This window comes from Apodemus sylvaticus, chromosome 8, assembly GCF_947179515.1.
Source record: "Apodemus sylvaticus chromosome 8, mApoSyl1.1, whole genome shotgun sequence".
Lineage (NCBI taxonomy): Eukaryota > Metazoa > Chordata > Mammalia > Rodentia > Muridae > Apodemus > Apodemus sylvaticus.
This window is the reverse complement of record NC_067479.1, coordinates 91523894-91549971: the sequence shown is the minus strand read 5'-3', so window position 1 is coordinate 91549971 and position 26078 is coordinate 91523894. Positions and strand designations below refer to the sequence as shown.

The window sequence follows — 26078 nt, the reverse complement described above, 5'->3', positions numbered from 1 at the left end:
GAAAGTCAAAATGTCAGTCAATTTTTAACTACATAATATATTTGATTGCTAGAAGACATAAAGGAAAGCTCCTTGCTGTGAAATTGGTATTGTAAATGGAGCAATAAGTGTGGCCCAGCTATATTAAGCTACTTTTGATCCCCCAAACACACTGTGCTGCCTCTTCTTGCCAAGCCTTGAAAATGCTAGTCTTGGTGCCTGTACTAGACAGCAATCCCAAGTCCCTTAGCACCAGATTTAGTTGTCAACATTTCCAGAAACTACTCCTTGTTCATCTCATTCGTCCTGGAAGGGGAGATGTCCCTTTTGAGTACAGATTCACCAATACCATGACTACAGTGACCAGATAAACTTAAATACTAATTGTTCTAATAACTCAAAAGAGAATAATATATATTCTCTATAAGTATGGGACATTGTATATAAAAATTATAAAACATAGAACAATAGTAATAGTTCAATCATCAGTTTGTAAGGCATGGTTCCCATGCTTTGGAATTTGCATGTGAACAGTAGAGGTCCTGTTCACAAACTGGATCTTAAAGATGCTAGTGGCCAATGGCTGGGTGGAAGAGGTGGGACTTCCAGGTTCCCACAGGCAGGCTATGAGATGCAGGAGGAGGAAAGGGGATTCACCATGTTTTGGAGGGAGAGACAGCCATCAGATATGTGAGATCTCAAGTAGAGAGGTCATTGGTTACTTCCCCAACTGAGCCTGGGATAGCAGGCAGGAGATCAGAAATGCAACTAAGCTGAGGGCAGATTTAGGGTGCTAAGCAAGGAGAAAATAACCAGGCAACTAAGCGAGGGCATAATTAGTAGTATTGAGCCAAGAGTGAAGGTAAGGGCACATTTGCCACAGGAGGCTTAGAAGTGCCCTGCCATTGAGCTAAAAGAATATTAAAAATAAGCTAGTGTGTGTGTGTGTGTGTGTGTGTGTGTGTGTGTGTGTGTGTGTGTAGTAAAAACTATATGCAACACTGGTCTCATTTTCTTTGCTGTGAGCAGAAGAATTTGGGAAAGAAAAGGGTTTATTTGTTTTACAACTTCAGGTTAAGCCCACCATTGAGGGAATTAAAGGTAGAAACACAAGACAGGAATGTGAAAGCATGCCTACTTGCTGTTCCACACAGCATCACCTCTAATGGAGAATTGACTTAAAAAGTCAATGAAGTGAGGAAAGAACTAGAGAGGATGGTGGCAGGCAGGCAGCAGGCAGCAGGTAGCAGGCAGCAGGCAGCAGGCAGCAGGAAGCAGGAAGCAGGCAGCAGGCAGGCAAGCAACAGGCAGAAAGCAGACAGGCAGGCAGCAAACAGGCAGCAGGCAAGCAGACTGGCAGACTTATACTAGGATTTTTTTCACACAGTACAAAAAAATATAGTGCTACCCACAGCTGACTGGACTCTCTTACTTCAGTTAACAATTAAGACAATGCTCTATCTTTCAGCCTTAGAACTCATCTCCTAGGAACTCACCAAAATGCCCAACACAAAGAGTAGGGAGGAGGTACCACTATATTTCCTCCAGCTTTTTAAGAAAAATGGAGGTGATCCTTTGACCCCATACATACTAGGCCACAAGAAGGATGATAGTATAGATATCAAGGGAATGGGGAATGTTCATAAGGAATGCCACAGCAAAACAGGAAGAGTCCACCACAAAACAGAAGAGTACTCCGCATTACCCACCACGCAATGGCCTCACTGTAAACAAGCAAGTAAACAAGTATTCCTGCCAAAGAAGTAAGTGTGTGAACTGAGCACATAAAGCACTCTGAGAGCAGAGACATCTTCTTGAAGTGGATCAAATAGAATGTTCAGAAGAGAAGGGAAGCCAAAGAGAAGGATGCCTGGGTTCAGTGAAAACACCAGCCTGCTCCATCCAGAGAACCACAGTTTGTGAGGTCTAACAAAGCAGCCTGAGCTATGGGGTCCTGGCTTAATGTACAAAAAGAAATAAAGGACCTAGACTGTCCTAGGCTTAAAAAAACAAGGCAATCCTCTATAGACATGCCCACAACCCACTCTAATGCAGAGCCTCAACTGAGACTCCTTTCTCAGGTATAACTAACTATATTGGGTCAAGTTGCCAGTTAAAATTAACTTAACCAGCATCATCACGAATACTCACATGCACACATACACATCAACAGCATAATCATCACTGTAAACCACCTCAAAAATCCTATAGAAGAAGCATGGGAGAATGCTACACATATTGGCTGAGGAATTCTGCTAACCTGTGTAAAATGCATTTAAGGAAACACTATCTCTAGGCAGGGGAAATAGATAGTCAAGATGACTAGATAAACCATATATAAAGGGAATGACTCCTGTGAACAGCTTTCTCTGTATAAGTATTATTGCAGGTGTGATCTGCCTAGCATCCCTGGATTGGACTCTACAGGTCCAGGTAGATCTAGCAATCTCCCAGCTGTGGCAAACAAAAATTCAAATGCTCACTAGAAAACAGGAAAGAGGGTTGAGACCTTAAACCCAAGACCACTACTATGGTTGCAGATCCAACCCCTGGTTTGCCAGCTGTTTTTCCGCCTTCAGATGCAGAACAAGCTTGCATACACCAGGCCCTACTTTAGGTATACATCTCACTGCAGCAAACAGAGCCAAGGCTGGAGGTGATAGGTGTGGGAAGAGCAACAGTCATCTCCTCCTCTGAGCGTTATTATTCATAGATGGTTCCCTCCTGCAGCCTACACAGAACGTACCATACCCAGAACAGTGAGTGGGTTTGACATTTCACTGGGGCAAATGACTCTTCTCATAGAGTGACACTATTCTGAAGACAGAAGTAGATCTCAGAGACATTTCTCCTTTCCCAAGTTCTCATTCATCAAGAGCCCAGTGCATTTTGATTGAAGGCGGGTCAACATGTGGTAAGAATTTTGAAAAGAGATGAAGCTATCTTCTTTATGAACTCAAAATCTCTCCCAGACTGCAGAACCAACAAAATAATTTCTAAAGGACTTGACATAAAAATGAGCTCAAAACTCAAGGGTGGAGGTTGGACCCATTTAGGGGAAGGGTCTTGGATACATACTGTCAAGGAGGCACACATGAACAAAATTCGAAGCAGTCCTAAAAGTCTGAATCCCTACCGAGTTGACAATGTGAGAGCAGACAGAGGTGGGTGTGAGGGCCTCCATCAGCAGAGGTGGCACCTGACTGTTCATTTAGCTCTAGTTATGAGCCATGGTGATGTTTGCCTCCTCCTTTTGGCATCCTTGTGCTGACACATTTCTTAATTATAAATAATCTTGTTCTAAAACCAATTATTATGGTTTGAGATTTTTTCCTATGGATTTTTATGGCTTAAAGTAGTCAGAAGTAGTTCTGCTATATACACTTCCAAGCAGTATGCTTTCAATAACATGTTACATGCAGTTATATAAAGGGTTGTTAGGCATGAATACTTCCCTACCAGGATATCAGCTTCCTAAGGACAAGAGGATCTTTCCCTCTCCCTCTCCTCTCCGTCTCCCTCTTCCTCTCCCTTTTCTTCTCCCTCTCCCTATCCTCCCTCTTCCTCTCTCTCCTCCCTCTCCCCCTCCTCCTTTTCACTCTTCATTACTGTAGAAGTTACTGATACATGGGGAGTGTGGTGGTTTTAATAGGAATAGCCTCCACAGACTCCTATGTTTGAATGTCTGACCCATAGTGAGTGGCACTATTAGGAGGTGTGGTCTTGTTAAAGAAGTGGGTGACTGACTGAGAATGGGCTATGAGGTCTCAGAAGCTCAAGTCTGGCCAGTGTGTCTCCTTCTCCTTCTGCTGACTGCAGATCAAGATGTAGAACTCTCAGCTCCTCCTCCAGCACCATGTCTGCCTGTACTCAACCATGTTTCCTGCCATAATGATAATGGACTAAACCTCTGAAACTGTAAGCCAGCCCCAAGTAAATGCTTTCTGTTATAAGACTTGCTGTGGCCATGGTATCTCCTCACAGCAATAAAAATCCTATGACAGAGGAAATTCAGTAGAAGAGCGCATCTTTCCCCCTAAGTTTATATTGTCTGTCAGAATTTCAACCACAGTAATCCCAAACATGGAAAATAAAGGTGCTGAAGATACCAGATCCATACACACCATAGACAGGAGCCAACTCCATTCTCCCATCCTTCCATTTTCCAAGTCAGAAGGCAATCTACATATCTGCTGCTTGTTCTTCCCTCACTACATAAAGGACCCCTGCTACATACATTTACAGTGTTCATATAACTGAGACCTAGAATGAAAATAGTTACTGAAAATTTACAGCAAATTCTTTGGTAGCAAGTTTATGCTCTAAGCATCCATGATCTTCATGGCCATCAAAAACTGATGTACTTTAAATATTGCTACCATGTCCTAAAATCATGGGTACTATAGACGCTCCAAATGTACAATGTCATCAAGGTTTTATAGCATTTCCTACAAAAACTCAATAGTCAAGTAACACTTCATCAGCTGAATGTTGATTCCAGGTGTGGGAACAAAAGTCTATGGTTTCAAAACAAAACTAGTGTTTCTTGCCTTTGGTATAACATCAAGTAGATATTGCAGTGACCACTCACTTACAACCACAATTTTGTTTCCTAGTAAAATACTCTGTACCTTGGCAAACTAGGATCTCAGGGTCAAAAGTCCATCCTGAGTGTTCTCTCTTCCTGTAAAAGGCTGCTCAGAGGAGACCTGCCACTTGAGCTTCTCTCTTTATTCAGCTCCAGTTAAAAGAATATAGTCTGTTCTTCTAGCACAAAAACACTGCATGTTGCCAACGATGTGATATTACAGTTTTGACTTTGACATAAGCTTATTATTATTCCATACCAACACACCCTAATCCAAAGCTTATGCCACTCTAATCCAAGCCTGCTCCAAAGTAGATGTTTATGATGAGTGTAGACAAAACTCTTAAGTCTCCAGACCCAAAAAACAATGCATCATTGGCTTCTATATTAACCCCATATTTTAAAAGTAATTCTTGGAGAATTTGATACATTGTCTTTTTCTCATACTCATTTCTTACTCCAACATCTCCCAGGTCCACCTCCCGATCCATATCCACTCTACACTATGTTCTTTTTTAATTTTTTAACCCATCAGTCCAATTAGTCCTGCTTCTACACTCTCAAAGATGTGGCTGTCTACTAGAGGGTTTGGACCACCAGGTACCACACTTTTAAAGGAAAGTAACCCTCCCTCTCCAAGGAACTATCAATACCAATAGCTCCTTACCTAGGGACAGGACTTTGTGTGCACCCCTGTACCATATGCAGGGGCTTTGTCTAGCTTAAGTTTGCACAATTCTGAATCTGTCTATCACTTTGTAGATAACTTCTTAGTCACTATTAAGTTTTAATAGATCATGTCCCTTCACTATACTGCAAGGCTCTCATTGCCTATCCAAACATATTGGAAAATACTTAGTGAAAAAGAAACATGGGCTAGGGATGTATCTTCGTGGGTACAGTACTTGCCATACAAGCATGAGAAGCAGAATTTGGATCCCCAGAATCCATATAAAAACCATGCATGTTAGGCAGAGAACCCAGGCAAAGTCCAGAAAGCTGAGGCAGCTCAGCTGAAAACCCAGAGCACAGGCATTCAAGACAAGGAATCCCTGGAGCACACAAGCTAGCCAATGTAGTTGAATGGTGAGCTACAGTGAGGGTCCTGCTTCAGTGTTTAAAATGGAGATCTATCAAGGAAGAAACTTGAGGCCAGCCTTATACTTCCACATACATGTGCACACATAAGCACACATTTTTCTACACCTTCCGGTACCTGTGACCACATATATACACATACACATATATATTGGCAAAAGAAAGGTAAAAAGAAAAAAATTGATGCAAATCTGATTAAGCCCTTCACATTTTCAAATCCAGTAAGTTCATGATTTTAAACATGCTGTTTAAAGAAGATATGATACATAAACAGTGCCATTCTCAATTTTAAAACTTCCAAACTTGTACCCAGACCTTTGCTTCTGGCTATCAGGGGGAAGTTTAAAGTCCTACAAAATACGCACACAAGTTAAAAAGGTTCCCTAGATATTAAGTGTTGTCCCAATATCTTACCAACCACTATTTCCTTATGAATGAGAATATATAGCCTCGACTGCTGGCAAACAATGAACTGAGTTTGTCCTCCTCATCTAATGACCACACCTGGTGTCATCATTATACAAACATGGGTTTAAAAGAAAGTGAAGTTTATTCACTCAATTTGCATTATCCAATTTATTCTATCTTCTCAAACATAAAAAAATAAACCTTGTTACCTAGGTTAGAAGACCTTGGGCAGGCTTATTGTAAACCAAACCATTCCTTAGTCCTTTGAGGTAAATTCTTGGTCCTGAACCATTAGGTGCCAGTCAAAAGTAACTGAAACAGTGCATGGGACAGAGAACCCAATACTCAGTATTCTGTACACGCACATTCGGCAGATGCCAGTTTTGTTTTCAGTCACTGCTAAGGATTTAAATAGAACCTTTCTTTCATGGCTCAGATCTAAAAATGTTCCTGAAGGTCATATGCTAAATAAAGGCCTAGGCTCTAGCTGGTTGCATTTAAGAAAGTGGTAGAAATTTAAGGAGGTGGAACCTGGCTGGCTGAAGAAAGTGGGTCACTGTGAACAACTGACTAGGCATGGAGTCTACTAGTCCCTGCCCCTGCCTCACTCTGTAGCTGAGTGGCCCTGAGTGACCCTGAGATGAATAGCTTTGTCTGGAACACTGTCCAGCCACCATGAGGGTCAGCTTCACCTCAAGACCCAAGCAGCGGAACCAGCCAATCATAGAAAGAAACCTGTGAAACCCTGGACCAAAGCCAATCCCTCCTCCCTTGGCTTGATTTTTTTGAGAGACTTCGTCACAGCAGTGGAAGCTAACACAATCTTTTTTTTTTTTTTTTTTTGACTCCTTAGACTATACTCTTGTTCCTGCTGTTGTAACAATCTCTGCTGGTCCCACCTTCCATGATCATCCCCACCCCTGATAGACCCCACCCCCTTCAAGGGTCCTTAGTTGTCTCTGCCTGCCCAGGTCTTTTCTAAGCATCTTTATTAATTACCTAGTACTTAATATGGAAATCTACTTGTAAAAGTTCATAAATGAATTAGCAATACAATCAATTAAATAACCATCATCCTGAGAGAACTAGACAAAACCTTGTTAACACTTTGGTAAAGTTTCAAGAATTAATTTAACTTTAATTTGTTTGTAAAAGGTAAGCCAGTATACTATTTAGGTTTCTGGTCAAGCATAATAGATCAGGGACCTATCAGAAAGAGACTTTTCCTGTTCTCTAAGAGGAAAGAGTAGAGAATTCATTAATGGGTAACAGAAGTATAGGAAGGTGATGGGTATAGGCCATAGAAATTCACTGATAATCCCATCACAGACTACAGAAACATGTGTCATCTCTCTTCTTTGTACAGTGCACTCTCCAGTCAAGTTGGTAGGCATAGGTTTTCCTATGGTGATAATGGGTAGACCCATAGGTGATAATGGTAGACCCTAACCTTATCTAATCAAATGCTCCTGTTCAGTATTTTAACTCTGGAGTAAGTTCATTCACCCATTCATTAAATGTTTACTGAACAAATATGTGCTAAAAATATAGCAGTGGAAAAATTAATAAAGCCTTACATTCTAGGATCTGATAGTATCAAGTAAAAACTTTTAAAAGGTATATATTTTCCAGATGGTAATAGGTTTTATTTAGAAAAATAAAATTTCACATGTAAACCAGAGGAATTTGGAATATATACATGGTATTTTATGTGGGAGGGAGGTATTAAGGTCTATGATAAAGAGCCTTTTGAACTGAGATGTTCAAGAAACAAAGGCTTGAGTTATGTGAATGTTTATAGCTGCTCTGTCTGTGACAAACATGAGATTAACATATGTAATTTTACATTTACATAATCTCAATAGACAGTAAGAAACAAGTAACAACAATTTTAGCAGTATATTTTCTATAACTGATATACCCAAAACATTTTCATAAACTAATATATAAATTATTGTTAAGTGGTCTTATATGTATTTTCCTTGAAAAAATATTTAAGATATAATATGCTTATCATACCTATAACTCATTTCAACTGAAGACCTTAGCAGTTGATAGATAACACCATGGGTCTGGAACGAGTGCTCTATGAAAGCTTAAGTCCTATAAAAGGTCAGCACTATGATAGAGCATGTATGTCTTTCAGAAGAATACACAGCCCTTAGTTACTAATATAGCATGAGCAAAAGAAAGAGAATAGGAGGTCAGCTAGGGTTCTATGACCTTTGTAAGAGCCTCCACCTGTTCATGTCAGTGAAAGTTGAACCACTTGGACAGGATAGTATTAAGGACTTGTGACTTGTACAGCTGTGTCGGCCACCCTTCTTGACTCAATGATCTACTATTACTATCTTAACATTCCAAATTTGGGAGCAAGGGGTTCCATGTTTTCATTTATACTGAGACCTATAAATTATATAAGTGGTATAAGTGGTTGACATGGGAAAGTTCTGATTAGAGAGTGAGTTAAATTCTTTTGAGATCTAAATGGAAAATTCTAGATCCCATGCTAAGAACAGGGTGTAGGAACCATGGGTGGAGATGGATGTAAGAAAACATCTAGGGTAATGATGAAATAACCCAGGTGAGAGATGGTGACAAATGAGACCAAAAGGAGGAGCCAGTTATCCCCATGTGTCTGCACTGGCAGCATCGCAGGACCATGCTGGCCACAGTGGCTTCCTGGCCAGTCAGTTTGCTGCTGATCACAGTTTCCATAATAGCTACCCCTGGATCAGAAATTCCTGTATATTCCTAGCATTTTGATTTTCAGAGGAGAGCAGGGTTATTAAACAGTGCTTCCTCTTGCTGAGTGTCTTTTAAAGATGACAATAGCAATAAGAAGAAAAATGCTGGGTACCAAAAACTGCATAACACAGACAATGAGAACTCTCCAAAGTAAAACTATGGCGATTTCACAAAAATCAAGGTTCCCAATAGAGAATGAAATGGAACACTTAAAGAAGGAAGAAAAGAGAGCCCTGATGAAGCTGAGCATCTAATTGGATCACTGTGGGAGAACTCCTTGTATGTTCTCTCCTCTGATTCCTACTAAGTAAAAGTTAGTTTCATATAAGTGACCAAATCACTACAAGTAGTCCACGTGGATTTGGTCACTGTTATGGTCTAGGTGTGGTACCAAACATATATATGTTAAAACCTAATCACCAGTGTATTAATAGGTGAAGTCTTTAAGAAAAGATGTTCAACCTAGAAAACTGGAATACCCCAAACATAATCCACACATCAAATGAGGTACAAGAAGAAAGGAGGAGTGGCCCCTGGTTCTGGAAAGACTCAGTGAAACAGTATTTGGCAAAACCAGAACGGGGAAGTGGGAAGGGGTGGGTGGGAGGACAGGGGAAGAGAAGGGGGCTTACGGGACTTTCAGGGAGTGGGGGGGCTAGAAAAGGGAAATCATTTGAAATGTAAATAAATTATATCAAATAAGAAAAGATGGTCAAGAAAGTCATGACCTTCTATGTGGGATTAAGGACCTTATAAAAGGGCAAAAGGGAACTAGCTCAGCCTTTATGCCTTCTGTCATCCTGTGTGAATGAAGAACTTAGCCCTGGAGGAGCATGTAATAATGAGAAGGTGCCATCTTGAAAGCAAACAGACTTTGATCCAGGGCTCTCTAGCCTTCAGAAATGTAAGAAATTAAATGTCACTCTTCATAAATTCCTCAGTTTCAGATGTTTGCTATGGCAATAGAAATGGATAAAGACAACAAGATGTTATCAACCAAAGTGGATATAGTTACAGAATATATCTGAAGTATGTCATAAGACACACTCCCTAAAATATATCAACTTTCATAATGAAAAATATTTAAATTACTACTTAGGAATTTATATTTTCATCTACTCATCTCTCCTGAGTTCCTTAACATGAACTCAGGGCCCAGCACATGCTAAGTATGAACTCTTACCACTGCGTTACAACCCCAGCTCTTAGCCCCACAGACTTAACTTTTAGATTTGTATATACATTGGTATAATTCCTCAGTGATTTAGATTGCAAAGTACAAAAAAAAAATCTCTATTTAATCCTTGGGTAATCAAATAGAAAACACACAGGTCTTGCTAGAAATAACACAGTACAACTATTAGTAAATTAAATGCCAGTAAGTAAAAAGTTGTTAATTCTAATCTAAATCTTCAAAATATACTTTATCTTCCATAGCCCCAAATCTTTCTAAAATATCAGAGATGTATATGGCAGCAACTCTCAGCTTGAAGGGGGTGTATCAGCTACTCACTTTTTTCTGAAGAACATTGATTTTTCTTTCCTTTACTTCTAACATATCTTTCATATCGCGGATCTCTCCGGCTAGGGTGCCCTTCTCTTCAGTGAGGTCCTGGAGCTGTTTTGTTTTCTTATTGAGAAAAGATTCTTTCTCTTCCAGCCGTAATCTCAGTGCATCTACCTGAGATGGGGACAAAGACAGAAGGATTTGGCTTTACAAAGACGTCAATAATCAGTCCTGTTCTGTGTATAGGGGTGGCAGCAGACAGCACCTGAGCAGAGTGTAATTAATTCTGTTCAAGGACACCTTGGGGGGGGCTAGAAAAATGGCTCAGTGGTTATTAGCACCAGCTGGGTGTTCTTTCAGAGGACCCAGGTTCAATTCCAGTACCCACATGGTGCTTAACAACTATCTCCAAGGTTGTTAACTCTGAGGGATCCATTTTCTGGCCTCTAGAAAAACCACATGCATGTGGTACACAGACATACATGTAGGAAAAATACCCAAACATATAAAATAAGAATATAAATCTATTTTAAAATCACCTCAATACTTTTTGACAACCTATAATCAACTATAAAGTTCTGTTGTTCAAATAGCTGAACAGTAATACTTTCTAAAAATTCTGTAGAGTTTTCATGAAATAAGGCTCTGCCAAATAGTAGTATGTTCCCATCTTTGCTCCCCTACTTATGGGAAACAATGTGTTTGCTTAGGGCAGAGAAGAAGGCACATGAGTTCTTCCACATGAGATCCTGGGGAGGGAAAACATTGCTCATGCTTTGCAGGACCATCCGAGAACATGGAAAACACAAAGAGCATCTGGATGCACCAGACAGACACATAGGGAGGCTGCTAAATTAGAAAAATGCACGAGGCCATGAGGAAGCTATGCCGCCAGGGAGCAAATCAGACATCCTCAACTTGGATGATGACTGCTTTCCAAACACGTTTTTAAAAACAGACAAAGAGCACCAAAGAATCCCCGTTTTTACCTGAGTCCAAACTTTAGAAAATCAAGACTCACATTTTTCAAATGTTATGAATTAAAGGAAAAAAGCATAAGCTTTTCGTATTTTTATCTGTGTGTATTTATATGTGGTATGTTCATGTGATTGTGTGTACATGTGTGTGAGGATGCACGGGCACATATGTATTTGAAAATGTGGAGTCTACAAGTTGATGACAAATGACTTCTTTAACTGTTCTCCACATTGGTTTATTATTTTTTATACATAGTATCGTGCTAAACCTGTAGTAGCTCACCATTCAGTTATAGTGACTCTCTAGCCAACAAACCTGGAGGGATCCTCTTGTCTCTGCCTCCCCAGAAGTGTGAGTACAGATATGTACTGCCACATCTGACTTTTCCCTGGCTTCCGGGAGTTCCAAGTTAGGGTCCTCATGTTGCATGGCAATTATCTTATCGACAGTCATTTCCCAAGCCCCAAACCTTATGGGTAATTTATCATTCTGGATACCATGCATAAAGTAAGTTTTATTTCTAGACTAGACAACTCAGATCAGGTCATAGAAGAAAATCACCAAAGTATCAGAAATACAAATATCAATAATACAAAGAATATGAAAATAATTTAAAATTAATGTTGTCTTTTCAGATTCTCCTTTATCAATTTCCACTGCATTATCTCTTATGTTTACAAATACACGCTGTGCCAGTTTCTATGAACAACCATTATACACCATGGGAAGGCTTATGTCCCTAATCATTACCAGCAACCATCTACAAGTTTCCTAGGAGATTCTGTGCTAAACAATGATATTTTAATACATTACTCCCAAGGCATTTGTTTTTCCAATTGAATGTTAAGAATAGACTAGAAATCTTTGCTAAAATTACTGTACTACCATGTCAGCAGACATAAATGACGGCACCTGAATGTCTCTGTCTGTTTTAGATACAGTTCTACTGCTGTGAGGCAATACTATGACCATTTAGTATTAGATTCCATTAAATGAATCATTTAATTGGGGATCACCCCTCCTCCAACAAGGACACACAACCTAATCCTTCCAGAGTGTCTATCCGCTGGGAACTACACATTCAAAGCTATGAGCCTACGGGGGCCATTCTCATTCAAACCACCACACTATCATTCCATAATTCTTAGGTTGAAATCAATACCCCAATGAAATAATATTAAAGGTGGGACAGAGGAAGACTTGATAGAATGTGTAAAGAGCAGAAGACCTGAGTAAATATGGATTATTTGACATGGGCATGACCATGGGATGCCATGCTTCCTGAAGAAGGAACAGCAAGTTTGGCTACATGGGAGGAAATGGGAGAAGTACTAAAAGATGACAGGCATGCCGGTGTATTCCCCTTTTCACTTTTTGTTTGTAAAGTCTTGTATATGATTCCATAGGAAGGACACTTTTGCTCTACATATTGATCAAGAGCATATTGATCAAGATACATAATACAGAGAATTATCAAAGCTCACCAAACCATATAGTTCTATAATTTATACTTCAATATATTTAAATTTGGTGTTTCAACAAAATTGAAAAATATAAGTACTTAACTGAGAATTGACAAGCTCTTTCAGAAATAAGAGACCAAACAATAGCAAAATCAGACCCAGAAAGCAAAATACCATATAAGCCTCCTGAGAGAACAAAGGGGTTGTGGAACAATGGGTTACTAATGAATGATGGAATGCTATGGTGATGGATGTCTGGTCCTGGCCCTCCACAACAGAAAATCATGCAGCAGCAACCACAAGAAGTAAAAAGGTTAAAATAACCAGGCAAGAAAGGGTGACAAGTGATTGTCTTGGGAAAAACAAAAAAAAACAAAAAACAAACAAAAAAAAAACAACTGTGGCAACAAGATGTAGATGTGAGCAATTCTGATGGCACAACTAGAGAGAGCTAACATTCTGTGATCAGAGACTGAGAACAGCAGGCTCTCTAAGATGACAGTCCTGCATCCTAGCAGTCAAAGCAGGATGGTCCATCTGTGGACCAAAAGGAAATACCCATCATCAACACCAACATGTGAGATCAGGAATGGCAGTAGAGAGCACTGGATGAAGTGCATAATCCAAGCAGGGTTCGTGGCACTTTCTCACCACTTGTGATTCGCCAGTGCCCTGCTGTGAACTGTCCTGAGCCCAGAAGAGATTAAAGGTAAGCCCTTTTATGAGAATATTTTTCCTGGACTAAAACGGAGAGCAAGGATGGATGTGATCAACATGGTACTCACAACACCCAAACTCAATGTGGCAGGAAGATGCCAGTGCCAGCTGAGTTCTTCTGCATGGGAGCTTATTTTCCATGACCATAAGGCATGAACTGAACTTCAAAGGAATTTGGAACATGCCCTTCAATCACCTTCCCTCTATCTTTAAAGCTTTGTACAATCTCCTAGAATCAAGAGGGGGGAAAAAAAAACCCATGAGAGTTTTTTTTTTTTAAATAAAAAACTTAGACCTGAACTGCATCCAATTCTCAACCAACATTAACTCAGCTTGCAGTAAGCAAGTATGACATCATTTCTAAAGTCAAACTTGAACTTCCAGATGGTGCAAAACCACAAGCAAGCATGCAGGACTTCTGACCCACAGAAGTGTAACGATAGTGAAGAGAAGGCCAGAAAAAGCTTATCCTGTGAGAAATTACAATGGGTAATTCTAAAATGGGTATCAATGAGTGGATTAAAGTTGCCCTTACTAACATGCTGATATCTGCCAACAGTGTACAGTACATTAAAAAGGAGAAATCAGGAAGGCCTTCCTGTCTAAATCATGGCCCAACATCAGGTAGAAAGATAAAAGTTGAACTGTTTGGGAATGTGGAATACCTTTCTTTGTCCCTTCACTCAACACCAAATAATTTTAAGAGCCTTTGACACTCTCTCTTAAACTTTGGCAGTTGACTCAATAATAATACTTGGCAAAGCAAAGAGGGCTATCATTTCCAAGAGGAAAAAAAAAAGAAGAAAACGAGAACTGTATGATATAATCAATGCACAAAAAACCCATACATTTGAACTCCCATTTTCCCCATATCATTTAACCACATGAGACCTAGTCACCTAGTATTTAAACTACTAACAGCTTTCCATTTTAAGAGAATTTCTCATCTCCTTTTGATCCAGTTGTGTGTGTCAGTGTGTCTGTATCCGTGTGTGTGTCCATGTATAAAAACATGTAACATATGAAAAATTAACTTTGTATCTGGCAGTATAAAACAAAACATTTGTTATCACTTAGGTTCCAGGTAATAACTTGAAAGGAAAGGACTATGGCAATGAAATTGCCAAAATCAGAGTTAAACATTATTAATCTTCATGTCAGCACCCAGGAATTATAACCAGTTACAATAGTGAGGTGTTCTTCTAAAAATTCTATAGAAAAGGCTTCCGACTTCTCTGCTGTATTTTATGTGGGCCTTCAGAAACAGTTTCAAGATTGTGACAGAACACCAAGTGCTACTTGATGTGCCAGAAATAATTTTAAGAATCAAGTGGTTTATGTCAATCTTAAAATGGCAACAACGTTCCAGAGACAAACACTCGATGAGAAAGGAAACGCTGCTTGCGACTTACTTGACAACTCTTCAGGAATAAAACAAACATGCCTTCATGAAGAGCAACTTTAAAAGAGAAGGAAACCAGAATGCTCACAAAAGTTCCCAAGATAGTTTATTCCACATCCAAAGTCCTTCCGTTTGTTTGTTTTCCCTAATAGCAGACTTGGGCTAAGGGTCTATTTGAATTTGATTCAACTCACAATCATTCAAATGAGAAGATAGCTTCGAAGTTGGAAGGATACATAACATACACAGCTTCCAAAGACACAAACAACAAAATAACCTCAAAACCCGAACTTGCTGTGGTGGAAATCACTCGTTCTCATTCACAGCCAATGTTCTGCCCTCCTGAATGCTGAAAAAGACTGGGTTGTTTAGTTAGCCCCCTTGCAGAAAGATAACGTGTGAGATTTTAGTCATATTCCCAAATGTAGCACATCACTTCCTGTTGGAAGTGTTTGCCAACAGTGTTTGTTTTATACTGCCAGATACAAAGTTATTTTTCATATGTTTGTTACATGTTGTTATATGTGGACACACATGGATACAGACACACTGACACACACAACTGGATCAAAAGGAAATGAGAAATTCTCTTAAAATGGAAAGCTGTTAATAGCTTAAAAAACATTCTCCCATTATTTAGAAATCCTAGAGGCTATATTTTGGTAGATGGTGGAACTGCAAGATGTCAGACCCTCTGAAAGTCTCCATCTTCAAGGGCCTGTAAGAGGCAAGAATTCCCCCACCAACCCTTCAAGTTCCTGCAGGCATTGAAGGAAGAGAATGATACCTTAAACTACTCAGAAATAGCTACCATAACTTCTGGATCTGATAAGATGTAGGCATCTTAAAACTAGATTTTTACACAGTACCATGAACCTAGGGGAAATGAAAAGTCCTTTTTCTTCTTTGCTTTTTCTACACATAGGACCTCAAATTCTACTCCAGTTCTTCCACTCCATATTGAAAGAAGGTTTAAAAGGAAAAAAAAAAACACAAGGACAAAACTGAAGGGAAGCAGAGTCTTTGGGAATGAATATGTGAGCTAGATATAATGGGCTTGAGAAAGAGAAAGATTGAGAATGAGAATGAAGCTCATGGCATTGAGTTCAATAAATAGATAAGCAAACATTCAAGTAAGCATCTCTTCACAAACTTCAGTACACATACATGTCCAACCAATTCACAGCAATGACCATAAACCCAAGCATAGAATAGAAGCATGAACAAAGTAGGATACAAGAAATCAAGATAATAACAGTACCTCCTTCATCCAGTTCTTTTGAGAGTTAAATAATAACAGAAGAATGAAACTTAGCACAGTGACTAGCACCCAGAAACACTCAATAAATATTTGCTATTATATTTATATTTTATTACTGTGCTTTCTGCAGTCCTTAATCCAATGATTTATATACTGTAGAAATGTAATAAAGGATGGTTAACCAATAACTCTAAGGAAGGGTAAGGTTTTGTGCTCTAATATACACTACCAGAGTATTTTATATCATCCAACATTGATTTTAAAATATTTCAGCACACAGTGGATGATAAGTATGTAGGTACTTGGAGGTGTTTGCGTGGGTGGATACATATGTTTCCCACCTGGGAATAAATTCTCCAGGACAGTTAATTAGTTTGTTGCAAACTTTAATTGAAAGCTAACATTCCAGAGTCACACAAGAAGTATCTTGATAGTTTCTGCAGTTGATGAATAGCTGAAAATTGGTCAATTAACATAAATGATGTTACAAGTGATTTACCTTGAAGAGGTGAGTGGTGTGTGGCATATGTAGACTGGCTAAAGCAAGAATGTCCACTCCTACAGGAAAAAAAATCTAAGCCAATTTATCCACAATAAATATGATGATATAAGCCACATTGGAACTCTAAATTTTTTAAAGCTATACTATTAAAAAGAACAAGGAGATTATTTTAACAACATTTAACTCATTATATCTATATCACTGTTCAGCATATAATCAGTATGAAAATTATGAGATAATTTTACTTTTTCAGACTGTTTTAAAACCTAGCACTTACTCTGAGCTTCCTATACATCTTATTAAGACCACCCATGCCTCAGGAGCTCAAAAGTCATGTGTGGCATATGGTTATCATATGGTAACAACAGGTCAGTGATTCTATTAAGGTTCCAAGTTCTAGCCCATGGAACATGAGACTACATTTAGGATTTTAGTTTCTTTTGTATTTGAATGTTTCTGGCAGGATTTCTGTCCAGCAACAAACAAGGGTTTTCTAACTCTGCTGTGGAAATGTCATCACACTGACTTAGGTTGGTGCTTGCATGGTTCCAGAAGGATAGAATGAAGACTTCAAGGGTTGCCTGGAGAGGCCAAGACCAGACTGGACCAAACCTATTACAGTGGTTCCGAGTCCCGCATGGCCTGGAAGGAATGGCATGACATGGTTTTCCACCCCTAGAGCAGAGCCAGCAGGGCGTGGGTCTCCATGAGTGTTGAGTTCCTCCTTTAAAAAACATTCTCCCAGCCAAAGTTATCAGGCAATGTCTTCACTGCCAAGGTTAATGACTCCATGATAATCAGAAACAATACAAGTCTCAGAAGCAAGGGTATGTCTATACCCTTAACAAAGATGGTAAATTCTGTGAGCTTCAGGATAGTCCATACGGCTGTGGGAAAGGACTCTGAAAACATGAGTTTAAAATATTTTCTTAACTATGCAAAGTACAAGGATACAACATAAATTATATGAAGACCTTCGTAGACCTAAAAAAACAGAGGCAGCTGCACTATGAGCCAGCTTGTCAGAAAGGTACAAAAGTAGGCAGATTCCTGAGTTCAAGATTGGACTGGGACTGAGTGAATTTAGGTCCTGGACCAGATGTGGTCAGAATGGTAATCTTGGGATAGAATCTCACACAGCTAGATTTATTGTTTGTGCTTACAAAGGCAGGCAGAGCTCTGAATTCAGTTGCAATGTTAAAAAATATATATTTGCTGTCTTTTTCTAAGAATCAGAGGGTTGTGGCCATGGAATACTGATTCATGGGATAACCAAAAGGTAACTTGTAGTAAATGACTGAATTGATAAGTAAATAAAAACTGCGCCTTAGACTGTGAACGATAAGCTATCTAGAGGAACTGTCTGGAGAGCTCCAGAGAAAGCTGTCTTGAGCAGAAAACAAGCTGCGAGTTTGTACCGCACAATTGACTTCAAGTTGTTGTTTTTTACTGTTCTGAAATACCTTTCTTTCAAGAACGCCTCTCAAAATCAAGGCCAAACCTTGACATAGGGGTCCTACAGGCTTCCGTTCTATGACCATTAGAAACTACTGACCTCTACGAGCTGAGCGATCGATCACCTATGAGCACATGAACTTTCTGGTTCCATTGATATAAGTCTCACTGAAGTCTAGTTAGTTTATTCTAAGAAGAACTAACTCATAATGATCACCACTTTTTCAAATTTTTCATATAAATTTTTAATTATATCAAAAGTTAACTTTCAGAGGAAAAGAGGAAAAAAACCTATTCATTGGCAGTTATGCTACACAAAACTGGCCATACTAATGAGACCATATCTGTCTCTTACTGAGTGTTCAGTTGTGACACAGGCTTCTTCATCTCCCTTCTGTCAGTATTCTTTGTATCTCTAGTCAAGAAATAGGAAGATATGTTTTGGGGATAGCCATTATTCTAGGTTTTATAAATGTGGCTCTTTAACAACATGGTAATACCTGTGCATTACTGAACTGCACAGTTCTAAGACTGCAGATGAGGACAGGGCAGCTAAGCACTAGTCTGTTACATTTTTAACTTTTGATATGACTCTGTAGATTTCATATCACACATCCCAATTCCACACATCTCCCTGTCCCTTGGTATTGACCCTCTGCTCTTGCAAACTCCCTGGGTCTCTAGGGTATGAGAGCAGGAGAACTGAGCCTGCCTCATGCTAATGGTGGCATTGGGTGGCCTAGCAGGAGTATTGCTAGAGTTCTAGTGGTGCAGATAAAGGAGAGCTGACCCACTAAACAACTCAGTTACCACCCAGGCCAAGATCCAGGGCTCTGAGTTGACCTATCCCAAAAATCTATATCATTTGCTAATGGTTGGGATGTGTGAAAGAGCCAGTCTTGCTGATCCAAAGCTGCAGGATCTTCATGATACAGGGCAACAACAGGATAACCAGGAGAAGTCCTGATGAGGACCCAATACTGATGGTGTTACAAAAGCCAGAGACCTGGAACTAGACCATTAACTCATTGCAATAAACATTGCAAGTGAAGATGTATGGACAGATTGCAGCTTTCACAATAAGATGTTTTCTATGCTGTGTGTGTATGTGTGTGTGCTTTCATGCATGTGCATGTGCGTGTGTATGTGCATGTGTTTGTGTGTGCACATGCCCATGCATTCACGTGTGTGTGTGTGTGTGTGTGTGTGTGTGTGTGTGTGAATTTGAAGGTGAGGTTGCAAGAATGAAGGATAGATATGAGGTGACTGGTAGATGAGTGGGATTGGAGTGCATATTGTGAAACTCACATATGCTATTGGTGTTCTGTTCATAAACTTTCTCCCTGTACCGATGTCCTCAAGGGTCTTCCCCAGTTTCTTTTCTATTAGCTTCAGAGTGTCTGGCTTTATGTGGAGGTCCTTGATCCATTTGGAGTTGAGCTTAGTACAAGGAGACAAGGATGGATCAATTCGCATTCTTCTGCATGCTGACCTCCAGTTGAACCAGCACCATTTGTTGAAAAGGCTATCTTTTTTCCATTGGATGTTTTCAGCCTCTTTGTCGAGGATCAAGTGACCATAGGTGTGTGGGTTCATTTCTGGATCTTCAATCCTGTTCCATTGATCCTCCTGCCTGTCACTGTACCAATACCATGCAGTTTTTAACACTATTGCTCTGTAGTATTGCTTGAGGTCAGGGATACTGATTCCCCCAGACTTTCTTTTGTTGCTGAGAATAGTTTTAGCTATCCTGGGTTTTTTGTTGTTCCAGATGAATTTGATAATTGCTCTTTCTAACTCTGTGAAGAATTGAGTTGGGATTTTGATGGGTATTGCATTGAATCTGTATATTGCTTTTGGCAAAATGGCCATTTTAACTATATTGATTCTACCGATCCATGAGCATGGGAGGTTTTCCCATTTTTTTGAGGTCTTCTTCCATTTCCTTCTTCAGAGTCCTCACAAAGAATCAATTAAAAGGTTGGGGAGGTTTTGTTTGTTTGTTTGTTTGTTTGTTTGTTTGTTTGTTTTTAAAGAAGTTAGAAGTAGACACTAACAGTACATGATGGCTCAAAACACCCAGAACTTGAAGGACTATATGACCCACAACAACTGACATAAAGAAAGTAGCCTGAGGTGAAGCTGTGTATCAAGGAGGAGCAAGCTAAGAATTGTGGGAATGCTTCTCTAGAAAACTGATTAGGGCAACTTTTGCATGTTTACAGACTCACACAATTTAAATGCAGCCACTGAGACCAAGTTCAGCAGAGGGACACTGCCTCAGCAGAAAGCAACAGAAGCCCCTTTCTTCTAAGAGCTCCCTGCATTCAGCCTTTCATTGAAATGCCTCTCACGCTGACAGATGACAAGAGATTGAGTCATCTCAGTTAGGCCTTCCAGGCCTGCTGGATAATGTCAGTGAGATATGTATCTTCCTCTTGGCCACTGCAGTCAGCACGGTGTGGCACGGAAGGAGAAGGACATATAATCTCCCACCCCTGTGTAGCTTTCAGCCACATCTGACACTTAAACATAAGTGGGAAATCCTGCACCAGATATAGAAATCTGCAAGCAGCACAAAGAGAAACAGCAGTGGCTATACTGGAGAGTACTTTGTAATGTACAGTATACCTATCTTTCGTAATCCGTTCTCTTAATTAATATTTAGAAATCTAGAGTATGGGGATATTTGATATTTTTACAACTACATGCTATGCTTATAAAAGTTATAACCACTAACTTATTAATAGCACAAGTTATACTCTCATATTATTATAAAGATGATATGAGAGTCTTCTCTACCTGTCAAAAAAATTATACCTGAGTCCTTCATGTCGCCTACAGTAGTGAGGATGACCGTGCTGGATGTGAGTGTCTGCTATCGCCAGTGCAACATTCCTATCATATGTGGTTAATATGCCAGCCAATTCCTTATAAAGACTGTTTTCTTACTCAGGTTTTTGGCTACTTCTTACACTGAAATTAAATAGTTTTAAGTGACTAGTCCAAAGTTCAAAATTTAATGTTCAGTTCAGTTCCAGAAAATTTCTGAAAACACATGGGAATTGTAAGTCATGTGTTAATACTTAAAATTCTGTTAATAAAACTTCCAACACTAACCTTACCTCATTGAAGTTACCTCCCAGGTTCTTATGCTCACTATAAAACCAGAGCTGTCATAGTTTTGAATTACTATGAAAGGAAGTGAGCCATTCCAAAATCAAAGTTATTTTGCAACACGATGATAGTTATAAATTCAGATACTTAAAACCAATTTGCAGGAGTATCAATCTTAGTATCTTCTGACAATTCAAAGCTTATCTTCCAGGCTTCTATCCTTATTCAGTTATAGAAAATGGAGGTATCATTAATTTTCTCTCAAAAAAGCACATTTGATCTAAAGACAAAATTATTTTGCCATAAGAGTTTGAAGTCTTGATTCTATTTAGATACGCTACAAAAATTATGAACTATTAGCATGCTTAAAACCCTAGGTTCAATACCCAGCACTGAAAAAAACTTAGGACAATGACTGAAGCACTGATAATTTAAATCACTGATTTATTCAGTGCTGAAATTAAGTGGTAATTTTGTGACTCCTCAGATCAGTTTTTTTTTTTATTAACAAATCCAAATGAGTACCTTCCCAATGTATATTTGAAGAGTTTATAGATGGACAACAATTCAGACACTGTCCTTGTTTAAGTCCCATACCTTAAGATTTGTGTCTATGGAAGACTCCTGGAAAAATGTTTAATTTTTTGTAAGATTTTAAAACAACTTATTTTTATGTTGTAGCATCATTTCTATGATTATCACAACAGTTAAAGGAATCTATTTTGCTTCATGTAAATAATTCTCTAGCCAACAACCACTTACAATGGTTCAATCATTTTTGCCTCTTAAGTTTTAAGTGTCCCTCTGCTGAACCAATAAATATATGCTTGGTTAAAAAAAAAAAAAAAAACATGCATGGAACTTTGGTCTTCTTTTCCGGATAGTAGCCAAAAACTGTCTCATGACCCTGAGCATCAACAACAGGTGACAATTTCCAGTCTCAGTGTACTGTTGCCATGCTCTAAGGTTAGGTAGAATCAGGTATTAAATGTGTTTCCCAGTTATAATATTTGCTTTCTTAGCCTATACTAATCACAAAAATTAAGGAGTTTCATTGAGACATTTCCACAGAAGCATGCCATGCTAGCTACCTTTGCATTAACTGGACACAAACTAGAGTCATCAGAGAGGAGGGAGCCTTAATTGAGAAAATGCCTCCATAAAATCCGGCTGTAGGCAAGCCCATAAGGCATTTTCTTAATTAGTGTTTGGTGGGGGAGGGATCAGTCCATTATGGGTGGTACCATCCCTGGGCTGATAGTGCTACATTTTACAAGAAAGCAGGCTGAGGAGTAAAGGCATGAGGAATAAGCCAGTAAGCCACACTCCTCCATGGCCTCTGCATCAGCTCCTGCCTCCAAGTTCCTACCCTACTTGAGTTCCTGTCCTGACTTCCTTTGATGATGAATTATGAGGTGTAAGTGGAAGCTGAATAAACCCTTTGCTCCCCGCCTTGCTTTGGTCATGGTACTTTGTCACAGCAATAGTTAACGGTAAGGCACACAGCATGTACTTTAATCATATTGAGCTCTCTAGAGTATGCCTTTGGCCATCACCCTTTTGTCCTTCCAAATCCCTCACAGAACCCTGTATGTTTATGTTCTTTTTTTTCTCCCTTAAATTCCATATACAAGAAAAACTATGCAATATTTGCCTTTCTGAGACTGGCTTAATTTATTGTTTTCTTTAACTTGCTTATCTCTCGTTCCACCTATTTTCCTGCAAGATGACATGATCTCATTTTTCTTTATGGCCAAATAAAACTCTATTGTGTCAGAACACCACGTTTTCTTTAACTATCCATTTTTTGATGAACATCTTCACAATGTGGCCATTGTGGAAAGTGTAACAATAAATATGGATGTTCTTGCATCTTTATCGTGTGCCGATGTTCACTTCTCAAAGGGCATCCTCAGAAGTTTTACAGCTGGATCATCTGGATCTACTTTTAATTTTGAACAACAACATTTTAATCTTAAGATGGGGTTTGTAGGAATGTAGCCCTATCATAACTCCGGAGCATGTGTACATGTCTGTATTTGTTCTTAAGTGGTGAAGTGAAATAATAATAATTAAAAAAGACAAAAGGATTTCTCCATCTAATTTCTTTACTCCTAGTGGCTACAACAGGGCATAGGGGAAAGCAGATGAACTTGGCAGCACTGTAGTTAGAGAGGGACCCGAGCCAGCACAGTGCGCCAATCCACAGACCTCAGGCACAGTGCGCCAATCCACAGACCTCAGACACAGTGCACCAATACACAGACCTCAGACACAGTGCTCCAATACACAGACCACCAGTGCAGTTGGGATCATAATCATAACAAGTACGAATTCATGTCTAACAAACATTATCCATATCCCTCTTCAGTTAATATTAATGTAAATGTTAATTTTTTATTCAGTTTTATAGATCAGTAAGAGCTAATACATACTTAGTAGTTATGTCTGTCTCTGGCCCTAAATTATCACAAGCAATTAATATTACATATTACAATTCTTGGCTGGCTACAGGATTTTTTTTCTTTGAAACAAATATTTCTCTAAGGTATAAAACATTTGTTTTTTAAAACAGTCCATAGTACTGTAGGTGTGCATGCTTCATAATCAAGATTACTGTTAAAATGTAGTAAACATAAAGAATTATAAGTTAAAAAATTAAGCTATAGGGGACAGAAGTCTTCCTGCCTCCATTTGCACTAGGGAGTCAGGCAAATTCACAGCCTTCTGTGTGCAGCCTGCCAGGAGAGAGTGATCTCCCAGTAGCACTTTCACTTCTGAGCATGGAGGTGAGATCTCCACAATGTTTCTAGAGGAGAATATCTAGGAGCACACAGCGCATACGGTAAGTGGAGCAGCTAGGACAGAAGTCTTCCTGCCACCATTTGCACCAGGGAGTCAGGCAGCTCCACAGCATTCTGTGCACAAACCCTGCCGGAAGAGAGTTGGTCTCCCATGAGTACAGACACAGGCTTATAGGCCCATAAGAGGGACAAGCTCCAGCCAGAGACAGCAAGACCAACTAACACCAGAGATAACCAGATGTCAAAAGGCACGCACAAGAACCCTATCAACAGAAACTAAGGCTACTTGGCAACATCAGAACCTAGTTCTTTCACCACAACAAGTCCCAGATACCCCAACACTCAGGAAAAGCAAGAGTTAGATTTAAAATCATATGTCATGATGCTGATAAAAGGCTTCAAGAAGGACTTAAATAACTCCTTAAATACAGAAAAACGGGGTTAATAGGTAAAAGCCCTTAAAGAGGAAATACAAAAAGCCCTTAAAGAAATACAGGAGAACATGGGTCAACAGGCAGAAGCCATTAAAAAGGAAACACAAAAGGAAAACACAAACAATCAAGTGAAGGAATTGAAAAAAATGATCCAGGATCTAAAAGTGGAAGTAGAAACAATAAAGAAATCACAAAGTGAGGACCTCTCTGGAGAAAGAAAACCTTGGAAAGAATTCAGGAGTCATAGATGCAAGCATCAACAACAAAATACAAGAGATAGAAGAAAGAATCTCAGGTGCTGAAGATACCATAGAAAACATTGACTTAATAGTCAAAGAAAATACAAAATGCATAAAGTTTATAACTCAAAACATCCAGGAAATCTAGAACACAATGAGAAGACCAAACCTAAGGATTATAGGTACAGAAAAGAGTGAAGAGTTACAACTTAAAGGTCCAGTAAATATCTTCAACAAATTTATAGAAGAAAATTTCCCTAACCAAAAGAAAGAGATGCCCATGAACATACAAGAAGCCTACAGAACTCAAACAAGACTGGACCAGACCAGAAAGTCCTCCTAGCACATAATAATCAAAACACAAAATAGACTAAACAAAGAGAGAATATTAAAAGCAGTAAGGGAAAAATGGCAAGTAACTTATAAAGGCAGACCTATCAGAATTACACCAGACTTCTCACCAGAGACCATGAAAACTAGAAGATCCTGGGCAGACCTCATACAGACCCCAAGAAAACACAAATGCCAGCTCAGGCTACTATACCCAGCAAAACTCTCAATCAACATAGATGGAGAAACCAAGGTATTCTATGATAAAACCAAATTTACACAATATCTTCCCATAAATCCAGCCCTACAAAGGATAATAGATGGAAAATGCCCACACAAGGAGGGCAACTACACCCTAGAAAAAGGAAGAAAGTAAATTTCTTCCAACAAACTCATAAGAAGATATTCACACAAACATAAAAATAACATCAAAACTAACAGGAAACAATGATCACTATTCCTTAATATCTCTAAACATCAATGGACTCAATTCCCCAATAGAAAGACATAGACTAACAGAAATATTTTTTATGTGAATATTCAATTTTATCAGAAAATGTTTGTAATTCCTCTTTCAATTAATTTAGTAATATTTTATGTCTACCATTTTATCTGCATTATTTTCATGATAATCTTCAATTTTAACATGATTTTCTATATATTTCTTCAATTTTATCAGAAATATTTTCCATGTAAATTCAACTTTATCAGAAAATATTTAAAATTCCACTTTTAATCACCTTAGGAATACTTTTATGCCTACCATTATTTTATATAAAATTTTCCATGATAATCTTCAATTTTAACTTGTATCTCTACATATTTCTATGATTTTATCAGAAATATTTTCCACTAAATCTTCAATTGTATCATAAAATATTTCTACCTCATTTTTCAATTAATTTAGCAATGTTTTTTATGTCTACCACTTTACTGTTTAATTTTCCATGAAGATAGTCAATTATAATGTGTTTTTCCATATATCTCTTCTATTTTATCAGAAATATTTTCCATGAAAATCTTCAATTTTATCATAAAATGTTTTTGC

The 26078-nt window shown here is 38.8% G+C and overlaps 1 protein-coding gene across 1 annotated transcript in view; it reads right to left on the bottom strand.

The window, feature by feature from the left end:
- Erc2 (ELKS/RAB6-interacting/CAST family member 2) overlaps positions 1 to 26078 on the bottom strand; it is an 841184-nt gene that overhangs the window by 499028 nt on the left and 316078 nt on the right. The window contains 1 exon segment of the mRNA XM_052190312.1: positions 10335 to 10502. Coding sequence (XP_052046272.1) covers positions 10335 to 10502 — 168 coding nt within the window.